This window comes from Trachemys scripta, chromosome 4, assembly GCF_013100865.1.
Source record: "Trachemys scripta elegans isolate TJP31775 chromosome 4, CAS_Tse_1.0, whole genome shotgun sequence".
NCBI lineage: Eukaryota > Metazoa > Chordata > Testudines > Emydidae > Trachemys > Trachemys scripta.
Genome location: NC_048301.1, coordinates 38,568,943 through 38,585,911, shown reverse-complemented (window position 1 = coordinate 38,585,911; position 16,969 = coordinate 38,568,943). Strand labels below are relative to the sequence as shown.

The window sequence follows — 16,969 nt, the reverse complement described above, 5'->3', positions numbered from 1 at the left end:
CTTTCTGCACCGCACCAGGAAGGAACAGGAAAGAGGGACTGTTTCAGCGGCAAGCTTAGGTTGAGCTGACACTGCTGAGGGTAGGATAATTTTGTACTATGTGCAGGAACATTATAACCTGTGTCCGGAGGCTGCCACAAAATCTCCCTAATGGTCCACATTACTAATTCAACTAATTATAGCAATTACATGAAGGAGTTGCTGCTGGGGAGAGAAGCCATTACACCTCTCCCTAACACACTGCAGTACATGCTGCTCATTAATTAGACCAGCAACAACAACAAAATTACCAGCTGGAAACTGCAAGTAACATACTGAAACTCACAAAGGCCAGGGATATTCTTAGTTTGCCTTAAGCCTTTCAGTGCCCGATCTTCCTTCCCACCTGTTGTACTGCTGCCGGTCCATTACCATTTGACTCAGTCCCTCTACAGTTAGCAGACCAGACTATACTTTGTACTATGTGGACTTATCTGGAATGGTCAGTGGCACAGAAGCATTGTGCCTGGATCAGTGCAGTGCAGTGCAGCAGTTGTGCTCTGTCTGGGTATACCTGGAATGTTCCCCCGTGTAGCAGGTGCATTCCACCTGGAATGATTAGCAGAGCAGCAGGTGCCCTCAGCCTGAGTTCAAATGATGTGCTTAGCAGCACAGCACGCTTGTTCTCTGGGGGCAACTGATACATTTGGCTGCACAGGAGGTGCCTGTTACTTGAATGCATCTAGTATGTTGAGCTGTACAGTAACTGCATTCAACCTCGAAGTCCATAGTATGCTCTCACACACAGAATGGATGCCTTCTACTTGGACCTGTGTGGTATTTCAGCAGAACACCAGATGTGCCCTCACTGGACATACTGTAACTGGTATTTTTGGATGTATCTGGACCATTTGTCTGTTCAGTAGCACAACAGGTTCAACTTGGTATATTAAACAGCATAGCAGGGACACTGTATCTGTACATACCTGAAATATTCAGCAGCACAGTGGAATAATTTTACCTGGTATAATGGAAACCAGCATTATGGAAGGTGTATAATACCTAGACATGTCTGGAATTTTGAACAGAATTCAAGCGTTTTAAAAAGATGCAATTGAAAATATTTTCCCAGGAGAGTAAACTGCCTCTGTTACAATCTTTTGGGTAACAAACGTCTTATCACTTTTTTTCTCTTTTTTTCCCCTCTTCTTTGTTCCCTTCCTTCATGTGCTAGACCACTGATGACATTGTTTCATCAGCTGAATGTTCCAGCGATGACGAAGACCTCATTGAATGTGAGCCGAGCACAGGTAAGTCAGGTCAGTCTTGTTTTGCTTGCTTTCTTATTTCATTTGCAAAAAACAATACATACATATAAATATATGTGTGCGTGTGTGTGTGTGAATGTATACATATATATAGCTATATATGTAATATACATATACATATATATATATATATATATATATATAGTATATAAAATACAAATTTATACAGCCAAGCATCAGATCCCATGGAGTTGGCAATAACAAAAGACAAAGATGTAATAACCTCTCAGTTAATGGAAAGCTGTTTTCACAGGAAGCCAAACTTCCTGGAATCAGCCCCTAATTAATTAATAGTTAACAGTTGTGCTACATATTTGTAGCAGCCATTGTGCTGCTCTATTGGAGAGGAAGAAATGGATGTGGTCCAAAGTATATATTAAAGGTGGAGGGACTGAGGGGCAAAAGAGAGAGAAGAGAAACTAAAGTTGGGCAATAATGAATGGTCAATATTATTTAATCTTCATTAATCGTCATTCTGAAGATATGCTGCAAAAATATATTTGTCCATGGGATTCTGAATGCAGTTAACATGGTACTATATTCATACTAGCTTTGTTCTCTGTGTGCCTAGAGAACTCGGGGAGTATCACAGTAAATGCAAAATTAGTATTAAGTTGTGCCATGTTACCTGCAATGATGCTTCAAAATGTATCCATTAAGAGTCAACAGGAGTGTAGCCATTTGAAACTGATTCGACTTCTCCCTTTAGACCCAGATACATTTTGATGGTTTGATGGCTTTACTTTCTGGTGAGATATATATGATGTGATATCCAGCAGGCAACTGCAGTCTGTTTTATTTCTTACAGACTTTTTCAAGTCGTCTTTTTGAGGCTTGCCATGAGTTAAGCATTTATATAATAGAGAACAGATATCATCGAATTTCTGTGTACATAAAAAAATGGAGTTTGGTTAGACTCTTACATCATTAAAGGTGAAACACATAAATAGTTTGTTTAATTTTTGGTTTTGTTTTGGTTTATTATTTGTTTGGGGTTATTTTTCTTTTTGCTAAAAAAAAACCCCATAAAATGTTCTGTTCATAGTTTCCTGAAGCTTTTCAGATTAATATAGTCATAATAATAAAAGTCACCCAAAGATAGTGCTTTCATATTTCTTTTCCACCTTTCATAGGCAGCCTGCTTTTTTTTTTTTTTTTTTTTTTGGTAGGACTTGGTCATTCAATAACTAACATGGCTTTGAACTGTAGCTGGGAAATTCCACAGTGGAACCACTAGGGAAGGCAGAGACACGCAAATGGTAGAGCCTCTATCCTTTCTACCAGATCAATATAAAGGCCTATGCACTTAGCCAGGCAGGTAGTTGAAACCTGTTCCTCCAACATTTTCATGCAGCTGGGGATACGTAACCAGACTCAGCTGTACCAACCAGTGCCCCACTGCCTGGCATTCAGCACGTCTTCTATAATCCACAGTGTAGTTAAGGCTGTTCTACATCCAAGCCTGGCAATCATGAGAGTAGATTAGCATGTAAACAGTTGACTCAGAGGTGGGTACCAGTGGCACAGTAAGACCTACCATAGAGACGGGCAGTGGTGAGTCACTGGGAATCAGCACAGTGGCACCTCATTAAGGCAGGGCCATGGAATTTAGTGCCATACACGGACTGAAGAAACAGAAACTAATGGTTCATCCATTTAAAGACCCCTACTAATCTTCAAAGATCTCAATAAACTTTCTTTTTTACTTTGATTGTCAAAATAGAAGCATTTTCCTATCTTTATCAGCCTGCTACTCTTGTCCATTTCCTGCAGTCACATTGCAATAGAGTCATTGATTTATAGATTTGAAAGCCAAAAGTGACCATTTATTCTGATCTCCTTTATAACACAGACTTCCCCAAAATAATTCCCAGAGCAGATCTTTTAGAAAAAACATCCAGTCTGTGTCACAGATCTTTTCATGGTGATGAATTGTGATGGCACAGACTCTGAGAATATAGCATCAGTGAATGAGTCAAGCCAGGAGGGAGCAGGCTTCTAAAAAAGGAAGGAGCTGTTGCATTAATAGTTTGAAATATTCCACTAGGTGCCTAAATACCTTTGAACATCTGACCTGTAGGGGCCAAAGTCCCATTGAAAGTATAAGTGACTTAGGCACTTTTGAAAATTTGGCCCCAAAACCTCTGTGCCTCCTATATACAATGGAGATTACCCCTCCCTAGTGCCTCATTAAGGGAGTAAGGTGATAAACTAAAGTCAGTGGAGTTCTTCAGGATTTACACTGGCTCTGAGTGGAGGAGTTGACTGGCCCACTGCGAAGTGATCTTTGCTGTGGATGCTCGCTTATGCACTTGGGGTTAAATCCTCTCAGCAGCACTAGTGTGCAAAGTCAGTAGAGGGAGAAGCAGCAGGGCTATATCAGTCCATGGTGCAAGGAGAGGTGGATGGCTAATGTACCAGACCCACGCACACACAGAGTTATGATCTGAAGACCTATGGTCATTCCTCCACTGGATAGCAAGTATGCTGCTGTGTGAAAAATTTCATGTTCTGTTCAGTGTAATTAAGCTGACTAAAGTCCTGATGTAGACACTCCTAGTCAATGGAAGATTTATGCTGTCGACCTATGTATCACCTCTTGGAGAGATGGATTTACTAGAAAGGAATGAACTAGATGGAAGAACCCCTTCTGATGCCGTAGTAAGTGTCTGCACTGCAGTGGTGCAGCTGTGCCGCTATAACGTTTCTAGTGTAAACATACCCTCAGTGTCAGAACCCACCCCACCCCCCAATTTCAAAGGAAGTAGAATGGCCCTTTTGGTATTTCTGAAATCAGCAGCAAAGTGCATGGGTCCCTTGAACCATCCTGCCCTGGTCAGCAGACTCCTGTAGTGGAGGGTGCATTGGACATGTCTTAGTACCCTCTTGCTTCACGAGCCAGGGCAGGATTTGGCCATTTGCAAGGATCTCTTACTTTAGCGGATACCCTAGAGAGAGAAAGAACCAGATGGTTTTACTTGTGTTTTTAATCAAACTCATTTAAAGTTGCTTCCTCTTGTTCTGCTGGCAGGCCAGTGTATTTTACACCACCCTGTGGCTTTCCTGTTCAGTTCTGCAACAAATTGGAAATTAAATGACAAACTCAAATCAGGCCCCAACATGTTCCTCTGATAATCGGTAGCCTTTAAAGCCCCTGAGTTTGTTCCAGATGCCAGGACATGGCCTTGCTTCACCCCCAGAGGTATGATCCAGTAACCTATAGGTTACTGCACACAAATGGTTACCCCGCTGCAGCTGTGAGATGTGATGCATACCAGAGTAAGGTCATTGTGCAATACACAAGCACAATGAGTCACGGTCAGGAGAGAGTCTCCTCCTTCAATTCAAAGCCTTTCAGATTTCATGTGAGTCAGACTCCAATCCCCAGAGCCAAATATATTCCTATGATTTTTGTTCTGGGTCCAATCCGAAACCCAGGGGAGACCATTTTCAGATTCTGGTTTGAATGTATTTAAAGATGGCAGAAAATCATGAGATTTGCATCTCTTTGAGGTCAAAAATGTCATGAGAACTACTTGTGAGATGTCAGCACCATTGAACCCAAGGCTTTATTACGCATTGAATCCAAACCTTAAATCTCAACATACAACTACTCTGAATCCCAATACCTCTAGCCCACTTCTTTAAAAGTAAAAGATGGATAAAAAAGAAATTTCCATCTCCATCTCTTTTTCGTATCGGGGCTGTGCTGGTCAGCTCCCAGCATAGCAGGGATGGCAGGCAGCTTGCACCTCTACAGGCAAACTTACTGCTCCTAGGAGCCTGCAACCTGCATGTCAGTTGAACTCCCTATTTATACCCCAGGTTCTGTCCCTGACATTCCTGTCCTGACTCTGATAGAGCTTGGGACCATCTGTCATGTAACCACACATATCTATGGAAGTGTACCAAAAAAGCAGTGGTAGCACCATAAATGAGTCTAATAACAATCCCTGTGAAAAGTAATAACAGAACTAAAGATAAGAAAGTTGACATTCATCCTAGTGCCCTAAATACCTCTCATATGCCACTTAAAACCCGAATACAGGGGTAAAGTAGGACTTAAATGGCACATAGGGTCCTGGGGAGAAAGTCACCCAAAATGGAGAGATTTCCCTCTTCTGCATTAGCGCTGAATTGCTTGTTATAATCAATTCTCTAAATGTGCCAAAGACACCATGTTTATATCTGGGTCTGGATTTCAAATACTCCCAAAAGTCTGGGTGCTCAGGCCAAAGGTGTTGTTTTAGCCCATTCTAGAAGTAGGAGTCATTTGTGCAATTCAGTTCCAGATCCTGGTTCAGATTTCTCACACCCCCAAAGTTGGGTCCAGTGTCTTGGCACGGCATGTTGGAGAAAGAGGCAGCCACTGTGCTGTTCTGATCATGCAGCTACAATCAGTGGGTGGAAGATTTTTAAGGCTATTCTGTGCAATGTTTGAACCTGGAGGGTATTTGTATGTCTGAGCTATAAGGCCCCAGCAAAATGAGGAGTAAATCTCCTCTGCCTTTAACACAGCCTCCAGTGTCCTGAAAATCATGGTTCTCTTTTCTTAACAGCTGCTGTTTTAACCCAGCACCATTACCCTTTCATCTGTCAAGTTTGTCCTTATAACCCTTTGGGACTGACTCAGATTAAATGCATATAATTGGGCAGTGAGTTGGAAGTGCAGCCCAGCACACTTATGGTATTAGTCAAAACAACAATACCCAAACACTTGCCAGTAATCCAAGATCCTGTAACATAACCTCTAGGAATGATCCACAGCTATGAGGTAAACCTCCCAGGCCCCCTGGGTTCACACAGACAGTGGGTTTCTAACTGCTTTGGTTGCAGGCTTCTAGTTTTTACTAGCCTGACTGACTTTCCCAGCCTTTTTCAAGAAGAATTTATTCAGTGTATTTCATTCATCCAAAAAAATTAATAACCTCAGGCTGACTCTAGCAAATCAGACCAGAAGGCTTTTCCCAGGAGGGAGTCAATGTGCCAAACCTTCAGCAGAAACCCAAAGACCTGTAATTCATGCCCTGAAACATTAAAACATCTAATGTATTTACATATATGTGTGTGACATATATACACAGCTACACAGTAGGCACATATATACAGAAGCCAATATACACACAACTATGAACACACTATTCTGCTTTATGCACCAGATCTGATCCATGGATTATTCCATATTCTGTCAATGTAACCCTGAGTGCGAGGGCTCCACAGTGGAAAGTCTGCCAAGGACACAGGCTTTAGTTGCAGAAAGCAGCAGGGCAGGGCACACAGTCTCTTCCACTAGGGGTCTGCAGGCAACAGCCAGCAGGAAAAGCACAGTGCTGGAAGGGAAGGAATCATGGGTAGGAAAATCAGGGGAAATGCTGATTCATCACAACCTTCCCTCAGCTAGCACCACAGGGCTTCTATGGAGCACCCAGTGGATTTGAAAGCTGCCTTCCCTCACCCCCATCTCCAGCAGGAGCTCTGTGAGACATTTTCTGCTGCTCACCCCTCAGTGTCAAATCCTCTGACCAGAGACCCTGCATCAGGCAAAATGAATGTAACCCTGTTTCTGTCTCTGGGGCTCACATTCTGTCCTTAAATGTGTGTGAATGGTACCCACTGTCTTTAGTGTGAGCCACACACTCACAAAGGGGAGACTTTGGGCCCAAATTGTGCAGCATAGCTCTCAACTCCTCAGCCACACAGAACGCAAAGGACCCAAAGTGAAAGAGAGACTAGGGGAACAGAAGGGCCCGATGTAAATCCGGACACAGGCGTCATTTCTCAAGCACAAATACCATCCACCTCATCTTCCAGAGGCTGCATTTCCACAGTTAGTCGTTCACAGCAGCCAGAGTGGAATGATACGAAGACCTTGACTTTTGCCTCCCTCAACCCTGTCACTGGCTTAGATGGGGCACAGAGAGAATACAGGATTGGGCCCCATGTGCGTGGGTCTGAAATGAGGGCTATCCTTGTGGGGCAGAATTACATGGGGTGACATTCGTAATGGCAATAGACTGCTTGATGGAACTTTCTGGCTACAGATGTTTTTTTATGGCCAAAACAAAAGAACAAGTTTTACTGATCACTCATGCAGAACCTTATGGTTTTTTTTCCACTCTCCTTTTTATGTTATATTTTTATTTTGGGTTTGGTTTTCAGGGTATTGATCTTCTATATAGGCCCCAAACACCCCCTCGAGTTTATATAGTTTAGATCTATATATACACTATATACAGTATATATATATACATATGTATATATACTAAAGTAATGTGAGACCAATATCTGCAATAGTCCCTATCATCCAATCACATGTTTACACAGAAATTCATGCCCTCATCTAACCCCAGCATCCACTGATATGGACAGATGCATGATACTGTTAATTCTTGGTGAACAAAGCACGTTATTTTTTTTTCTTTGGAGGGTTTTTTCCCCTTTTTTCCTTTTATTTATTTATTTGTTTGTTTTTCAAGCAATAGTTTCATCTGCCAGTTATCCTTGGGGAGGAGGGAGCAGGGAGAATAAAAAATTATACAGCTATATCCATCGATATATACACAGCAGGCTCCATGTATATATAGATAGATATATAGGTTGTATATATTTGAAGAACATTTTCTGTCGTTTCACCTCATCTTGTGCCGCATGAGTTTTTGGTGATTGATATTTTAGTTACCTTTATTTGATTACATTTTTTTTGAATCATGATGCTGCCATACTGCTATTTTTTAATTTGTAAAGTTATTGTTGTAATTTTTGGTTTGTATTTTTGGAGTAATTCCAACAAAATAATGATTAAATCAACTCGCAAGAGAGAGAGAGCTCTGCAATCCAACAAAGGCAACAAAATCTTTTCTTGCCATCTTAAAAATCCAAACTTCCAGATTAAAAAAGACATCCCAAGAAAGTTGTGTGCAAAAGAATGAAGATTCTCACCCCTCTATGGCTTTTTTTATTCTCCCTTTTTTTCCCTTCCTTTCTTTGCTTCTGCGCAGACCCTCTCTTGTCACCTCCCCCTTTTTACATTTCTTTTCATGTAAAAAAAAAAAAGCAAGAACTGCTGCTTCTTCCCCCGCAAAAGACAAAACAAAACAAAACAAACCCTTCCAACAATAAAACCCATACAAACTGCAGATGGCATAAAAAGAATTTTATTGCAAGTGCAGAATATCTGTTGTATCTTTATTTCTGGGTCAGTGTAAGATCATTTTTTGTGGCATGCTGTAGTTTTAGCGGATTAACTAACCATGGCCTTCATTAATCTGTGCATGAGCTGTGATGACGCCATTTCGTGTTTCATCAGAGCTATGCAGTCAGGCTAACCCAGCAAGTCTGTAGTGCATGATTTGGGAGATTATTTTTAACTTTTATTTTTAGTTGAATTATAATTTACTCTTTTTGGATGAGTTGTGCCAATACCAGTGGCTGCCTCTGCAGTCTCAATGTTATATTTATTTATTTTTAGGGTTTTTTTCCTATTTTTTTAAATCTTGGTAGCGATCTTGTGTCTTGTCTGTGTCCATCTGTCTTGTCAGTGTGTCTTGGAGTCCATTGTTCCGGTGTTGTTATGTGATTCTGTTCTCTGTTCGTTAGATGTTGTTTGAATCCCTTGCACTCTCTCACTTCTCTCCCCCACCCCCCTTCCTCCGCCTTCCCTTTTAACCTTCCCTGGAGGGAATTCCACAAAGGGGCAAAAAGCTTTTACTGACATTCTGATGCCCGGATTGCAGTAGGGAAATCATAAGGTGCCTTTATAATCTGTCAACGGAGACAAATTTTGCAGCTGGAAAGTACTTGCCAACCCTTGTCGTTTTCATTTCACTTAGAACTGCTTTACTGACCTAACAGTAAAGTGACTTCTTTGTACAAGAACAGCATTTCCATATGCCAACACTCTGGCAAAGCCATGCTGTGTCTATGCACAGCTAGCTTAGTCTCTGGGAAAAGCTACCTGCCATGAGGCTATATGTTAAATTTAGAGGAGCCTTTTTTGGCATGCTGAAAAAAAATGTGGCACTCTGCACAAGCAATTTCTTGTATTGATATATGAATTTTGTTCTAAAATTTATAATACAGTTGTAGTCTGGAAAGGGACTCCATAAGAACACTGCCTCTTTACTCCACAGAACAGTTCCCTGTATATTGAGTCATGTCTGCCCTTTTTACTGCCACCAAGACTGAATTGTTTTGCTATTGTAACAGGTCCGGCTCCAGCTTTTTTGCTGCCCCAAGCGGCGAAGCAAAAAAAAAAAAAACAGATAAAGCAGCTCAATTGCGCCGCTTCATTCTTCAGTGGCAATTCGGCGACAGGTCCTTCACTCCTTCTCTTCCTCTTTGGCTGCAGCTCAAAGAGGAGGAGAGGGACTGAGGGACCTGCTGCCGAATTGCCGCCAAAGACCCGGATGTGCCGCCCCTTTCCATTGGCCGCCCCAAGCTCCTGCTTCCTTCGCTGGTGCCTGGAGCCGTCCCTGGCTCCTGTGGATCCAACACAACTCTGGGAGGGTTAGCTGGAGTTTATTCTGCCTTACAGATCAGCAGAACATTGTCAGCTAAGTTCCAACTTCAGAATCTTTATTGCTGGAGTGACATACGGGCAGAAAGAGCAGAGCTGGGTTTTCAGATGCGAGGTTGAGTGGCTGCTGAGTTTGCCTTATATAGTCATTGCGTAGTCATGGTTTAGCTCTCTGGTTTGTAAAGTTGTTTGAGATAATGGAGGCATAAGAAGTGCTATATACAATCCTGTTCTGTTTCATTTTAATCCTAGATAAAGCCATAAATGGTTTACTGGTACTTGAAATGTTCTTTCAGTTTCTGCTTTCATCGTCTCTCCAGGAGCAGACATTGCTAGTTGGACAAGTTGTGACATACTTCATTGGCCAGTAGAGTGTTGTGTAGTTGTTGGAGCAGACGATCAGGAGTCTAGATTCCAGAATTGTCTTCCCAGCTCTGCCACTGATTCACTCTGTGACCTTCCCATTTTATGCTTCACTTCATCCATCTGTAAAGTGGGGGAAAGGAAATAATACTTAGCTACATAACCTCGGGTGATGGGGGGGAGGGCAGTTGAGACTTAATTGATTAATCGTTTTAAATTATCTTGGCTACTCAGATGAAAGTTACTATGTTACAGAGTGATAGTATTATTAACTAGTACAAAGTGTTATAATGATTAGTGTATTAGTTCTAAGCCTTATTATCATGATTGAGTTATGAATAGCCAAGGCCTGCTGTTGCTATTAGTTGCTATGGTTTCTTATTGAAACAATGGTTTTTAGACATTGTACGTTTCATATCAAGTAGATACATGTGTGTGAACGTGTAGCAGCAGTTAGGAGGGTAATGCCAACTACCATTCCTGTATTGACCTGGCCACAATGTGCTACTCCTTTTCCCAATGAAAGTGTTAAATCTGCAATGCCTGGGGGTCATGCACAGGGCTCCCTTTGATCCCTTTCATTTTCAACTAGCTTTAGTAGGAACCAGAAGTTGCTCCCCGCCTTGGGCTGTTTCGTGGTCTGTGTGAAACATTCTTTGTCCATTTCCTACTGGGAAAGGTGACCATGTTAGAAAAAACCCACCATCATAACTGGCACTAGGGCCTAGATCCACAAAGGTATTTAGGTGCCTATGATATCAGTTAATTGATTTCAAATCAATGAGAGTTAGGTGCCTAAATAACTTGGAGGATCTGGATATAGATGAGCTCCCTTTTAGCAGTCTCAGCAAATAAGCTAATGCAGAGCTCCGTTAGGTGGTCCGCGGATAGTTCCCTCTAAGGTGCGCACCTGGGCGGCCGCACATGAGAGAATGAAAGGCCACCCACCCACCTAATTAGTGGAGCCGCATAGGCATGGGTCCACTAATTAGGTGCCTGGACTCTGGAGAAGACGCACATGTAAGGTGAGGTGGTGGCCTTGGTGGGGATAGGGGGTAGATGGGAGGGGGCAGTGGGGAGAGAAGAGGGGGTGGGGGGAGTTTGGGATGTGCAGGGCTGCGGTGGCCAGAGAAAGAGGTGACTTTTCCCAGCTCCAGGGCTGCAGCTGCAGGGAGAAATGGTCCTCCTTCCCAGCCTCAGCTCTGTGGCTGCTGTGGCGGGGTAGAGCCCCCCCGCTTCCCAGCCTCAGCTCTGTGACTGCTATGGTGGGGTAGAGCCCCCCTGCTCCCAGCCTCAGCTCTGTGACTGCTGTGGCGGGGGAGAGACCCCTCCTTCCCAGCCCCAGATCGGGGGCTGCTGCGCTGGGGGAGAGAGGGCACATCCATCGCATTAGAAAGATAAGGCTACTGATATTAAAATATGAGTTGTGTGCTTTTAGTTGTAGAACAAAAAAAGTTAATTATTATTAAGGGGTTTTTTATATAGCGCTTTTATCCAAAGGGCTTTAGAACAGTTAGCTAATGGTACAAACAACATTTGGAAAGATCATTAAGTGATCCACCGAGACCCTCAGCAATTTTCAAGTGGTCCATGGAAAAAAAGTTTGAGAACCACTGAGCTAATGATTGAATGGGAAAGGGATACTCCACTCCCCTCTCATTCCTAGACTCCGGTACAATCACAAAGCACATTGTGAGGAGCAGCTTGCCTTGCTGTTGCCTTAGTGTTACAGATAAGCAGAAGATTTATCTGTGAGGGTATTAATCTAGAGGATGGGGAAGTGTGAGGGAAAAGGAAGAAGCGGCAGCCAACAAAGATTAAAGGGACTATCGGAGGAGAAGGAGTAGCACTCCATCACTCCCTCGCCCTTCCATTTTGTTACCTGGCTAGAACTCTGTTTGGGGACCTATAGACTTTCTCCAAGTCTCCCTCTCTGCCAGAGAACTAAACACACCTGTGAGCAGATAGAATCACAGCTCATTTTTATGGTTTCTGATTGATGCATTCTAATGCCATATCTCCAAAATGACTGCAATAGGGTCTGTCTCTTTCATCCAAGTTTAAAAAAATGCAGGGCTGGCTGTTTTTTTATTTATTTTTTATTTATTTATTTATTTTTAAGTCTTGTTAAAAGGCAGAGATCCTGGAGGGAGGAGAGTATGACAGTCAAAAATAGAGCTGGAATTGACTAGATTCTCTTGGGAGGTTTCTGTTAATCAGAGGTCCATCAGTTGTACATAACAGGAGAGATGAATAAGCTAAGGCCTTGGCTACACTGGCGCTGTACAGCGCTGCAACTTGGTGCGCTCAGGGGTGTGAAAACGCACCCCGCCAAGCACAGCGAGTGCAGCGCTGTAAAGCGCCAGTGTAATCAGCGCCTGCAGCGCTGCACGCACGCTCGCTCGCAGCGCTGCAAGCTATTCCTCTCGGAGAGGTGGAGTACTTGCAGCGCTGCGAAAGAGCTCTCGCAGCGCTGACGGCGCGACTACACTCGCGCTTCACAGCACTGCCGCGGCAGCGCTGTGAATCCCCAAGTGTAGCCAAGGCCTAAGAGTCACTGGGGGTCTGTCTCAAAGACTTTACATTTATACAGATTGAAGATCTTTTCTACTGAGATTTCATGCTCTGAATGTTTGCACATGGGGGAATTTGCCTTCAAATTGGTCACAGTAGGCTGGAAGAAAGGGAGAAACTTCAAGTAACCTTGTCCATCCTCTTAAATAACCACTTAAATTTCTTCTTCCTCCTTCTGAAGATTCCTGTTAGATATGAGGTACATAGTCTGGGTGGGAATCAGAAATAGCCACATTCTATTTACCAAACCAAACCCTGAATTTTTACAGGTACCTTTGTCGTGCTGTAAATGTCTTCACATCATGAGATTAGGTTCAGAAGAGCCCCTCCTGGAGAGGTTTGAGAACTTTGTTCTGACAGAGCCCAGCCTTACTTAGCTTGTAAGAGCCAATATGCTATAAGCAAGCATTGAGATGGAGTACATACATGAAGAGAATTTCACCCTGATACAACAGGAAGTGTTTATTTCTGATCTTATCAAATAACAGTAATTCCTATTTATCCTCTGTCTAGTAAGGTTAAGGAAAAGTGCAAGTGGTGATGAATATGGAATTTTGTATTTGTACAAAACCGGCATGTTGTACAAAACTGATTATAATACTACATGCTACACATGTATGCTGTTATTTCCTAAGTATTAAAAATCAGTTTTTATCACTTCCTTCAAACTACACAGATTTTATCAATAGTTTTAAGAAACTAAGAGATGGTTAAAAAAATCAAACATTTGGCGTATCAGTACCGTTTTCATCCAAATATAATTGTTTCCAATGGTATTACCACATAATTATTGGGATAAATTACCTTTAGATTACTATTTCACATCTCATCTGGAAATAAATGGTGTATCTGGAACACCATATGCAGGGCCCATGCATTTAACAATTCCACTACCGTGGAATTTGCTTCAGAATCTAACCCTCAATCAGAATTTTGCTCCAGAAACTTAATTTTTTTTCAGTGTTATAACTTTGAGTTCTTGTGGTTTACAGCAGGTGCAAGTGAGATCAGAATCAGACCCAGGATTTTCAGGGGTATGGACCACTTTGCCCACACTGGTTTCCAGACTTCTTCACAAGCCACTTGTTTATATTCCAGTCCATGTGCACTGTCACATTCTGGCAATCCCTCTAGAAGCCTTGGCTGGGTTATCAAGCTGACAAATGTCTAAATTACAAAGATATGATATTTTCAGCCTTCTGGGAGAAAGTCCTTATCCCCGTTAGCTTTGATTTTCAGCTTCATAAAGTATGTGGGAGAAGGCGAAAAATACCCAGTGACACATGCAGTGAAAGAGAAGAGAGAGAAAGAGGTGGCATATGATTCAAAAAAAGCTTTTTGCATCACAATCAAATGCATTTATGTTAGGTCTCTATATGTCTAGGGTAAGTGATTATCTAATGTGAAACAAGAAGGAGCTATCTTGTTTCCCGAAGATAAATAATATCCCGGTGCCTGCCAGAAGATTATGGAAACGTATTGCTAAAGGAAAAGTATGTCAAGTATATAGAGATAGATACTATCGGCAGAGATATTTGCAAATCTCATTTTGTAGCTGAAAGGTTTTGTTTTGTATTCTTTTGGTGATATTGCCTGGAGGTGAAAGCCCCCTGCTAATATCTGAAATGGTGTCCGACTAGAAGAAATGATAACTAGCGCACTCCCTCTGGAGAGTAGCTGAATAAGCTTTGGAGGCTGGGATTCCAAATTAGCTGAGATGTCTGAGCTTGCTTTATCAGTAGGATCCGAGGCTCACCTTTTGGGGTCTAAGGCTCCACCAGAGTCAATAGACAAGGCTGAACGACAGTAAAAGAGAACAGTACAGTAACAACAACCGAGATAATGCTGAGGTTCTTAAATTTCAAAATTATCCTATTGTGGTAGTTGTGAAATGGAGGTAGGAAAACAGGGCATAAAAACTGCTCTAGTAATGGTATAAATCAGGTGTAATTTTATTTAAAAAATCAGTGTAATTACACCAGTGTAAAACCAGCATAAGAAAGATCATCACCCGCCCATGGAAATATAGTTCAATTCCAGTGCCCCATTTAGCCCAGTATCATGTCTCTTAGCAAGGCCAGTGGCAGATACTTTTGTACTTTGCTTTCATTTCCATCCTTGCAGGTCTTGAGATATCAGAGTTTACAGTCATGTCAATAGGGCACTCTGCCCAAAAGCTCTTTCTCGGCGTTTCTCAGTACCATGCTCCCAGTGCTTGTTCTGCCTGAATCTGGTGCTTCTTACCTTCTCTTTCAGGGTTTCTCATCTTTTTGTTGGTTCTCTCACAGACACGTAAACCTTCACAAAACTGTATCGGGGGAGGGATAGCTCAGTGGTTTGAGCATTGGCCTGCTAAACGCAGGGTTATGAGTTCAGCCCTTGAGGGGGCCACTTAGGGGTCTGGGGCAAAATCAGTATTTGGTCCTGCTAGTGAAGGCAGGGGGCTGGACTCGATGACCTTTCAGTTCTATAAGATAGGTCTCTCTCTCTCTCTATATATATATATATATACATATACAGCAAAACTCCTCTGCCCACATGTGCCTTGCACATATCTTTGTTTTGGGTGGTGACATACCAGTGTTTAGGGTGGAGGCCACTATTGTTTCAGCTACCTGGTTGCATAAAGGAGTTTATTGGCTTCTTACAACTATCTCAGATGAAGTGTGGCAATTACACCTCCTTATTTCAAAGATGTTTAACCAGATTTAAATCTCATTACACCAGATTTAAATGGGATAAAAGCAGGATAGCAATCAGCCTGGCATGGTTTTAAATTTCAGGTGTCACCTAATTTGATAAAAATAATGTTTTCTATATTTTCATCATGCTGTTGAAAGCCATCTTTGCAAGAGTTCCGCAAAAAAAGGTTAATCTTCACACCTCCATTGTGGTTCCCTGTCATGGTTTTTGTCCTATGCTGACAATGATATAAATTGTTCCTCTTTTGGCATTCAAGAGGCACTACAACTACCCCAATACGTTTAAGGGGAGAAAATATCAGATTTATTTCTTTTAAAAGAACAACAGATGCCAAGATTTTTGCCACATCAATATGAAAAGAGTAGCTATCAGCATCAGCATTGGACTCAAAATGCTGCTCTGACTTTGGCAAAGCAGTGGAGGTCCAAAATGATCTTTTATTTAAGTTTTGTGTAAGTCTTGAGCGTTTTTACTAAATAAACAATCAAAATTACTTTAAAATGATCAATAAGTACCACCATGGCCAAAATGCCACAGCACAGTTATGGGCTCACTAGAACTAGAATAAAGTAGACTAAATTACATTACACTTATTACAATTAACTAATTAGGGGACAAGCTTGTTTTAATCTGTAATATTTTATAAACTACCTGGGCCAGGAGCTCTTTGCTGGGAGCATTTTACATGCTTTAAGAACCAGTGTACTTTTTCCAAATATGGCAATTGGTCAACTATCACAATTAGTGATCAGACATATTTTTCAATCCATTACTTATGTGTAAGGTATGATATCTCCCCCCCCCCCATTTCTGCCAGTAGACACACACTTTTCAGGCAAAATAAGTGCCCCATTATAAAATTAAGAACCTGATCTTCTAAGGGCTTGTACATGCTAGCGCTTACTTCAGTATAGCTTAAGTTGCTCAGGAATGTGGAAAAGCCACCACCAGAGTGACATAAGTTACACCGACCTAAGCGCCAGTGTGGACAGCCCTGTATCGGTGGGAGACGCTCTCCCACCAATATAGCTACCGCCTCTGGGGGACGTAGTGTGATTGTTCCGATGGGAGAACTCTCTCCCATCAGCACAGCTTCACAGCTACATCAGCCCAGCTGCACCGCTGTAGCAACTCTAGTGTAGACTAGCCCTTATTCTGATGCTACGTCCATTGGTGCAACACCATTGATTTTAGTAGAGCTACTCCTGAGTTACCCCAGAGAAAGCCAGAAGGCCTTATCAATTTTACATTGACACACAAAAAATTTTAATTAGTCCAGGGAAAATACAAAGATTTCCTAGTATAAACATGGACCTTTTCTTTTCACTGCCCTCCACCAGTGTAGCAAATCCTCCCAGGGTCCTCAAGATTAGGTCTGCAACATCATATCCATGCTACAGTGCCAAATCCCACGTTCAAAGGGTGTTTGTGGTGGTAGTGTGGGTGGGAGGGGGCAGAGGTGTGGTTTGCAATGTTCTCTAGGCACTGGAGTTAAATACATGTTAAT

The 16,969-nt window shown here is 42.2% G+C and overlaps 1 protein-coding gene across 21 annotated transcripts in view; it reads left to right on the top strand.

Moving 5' to 3' along the window:
* The window catches only part of NRXN3 (neurexin 3), a 1,378,693-nt gene that overhangs the window by 1,321,874 nt on the left and 39,850 nt on the right, over window positions 1-16,969 (top strand). For 13 of the 21 annotated variants that reach the window (XM_034768393.1, XM_034768389.1, XM_034768376.1 and 10 more), the window contains one exon: window positions 1,214-1,289. In XM_034768393.1, coding sequence (XP_034624284.1) covers window positions 1,214-1,289 — 76 coding nt within the window. Of the gene's footprint in view, window positions 1-1,213; window positions 1,299-16,969 lie in introns of all 21 variants that reach the window. The other 8 variants (XM_034768377.1, XM_034768378.1, XM_034768375.1 and 5 more) reach the window with 1 other exon arrangement.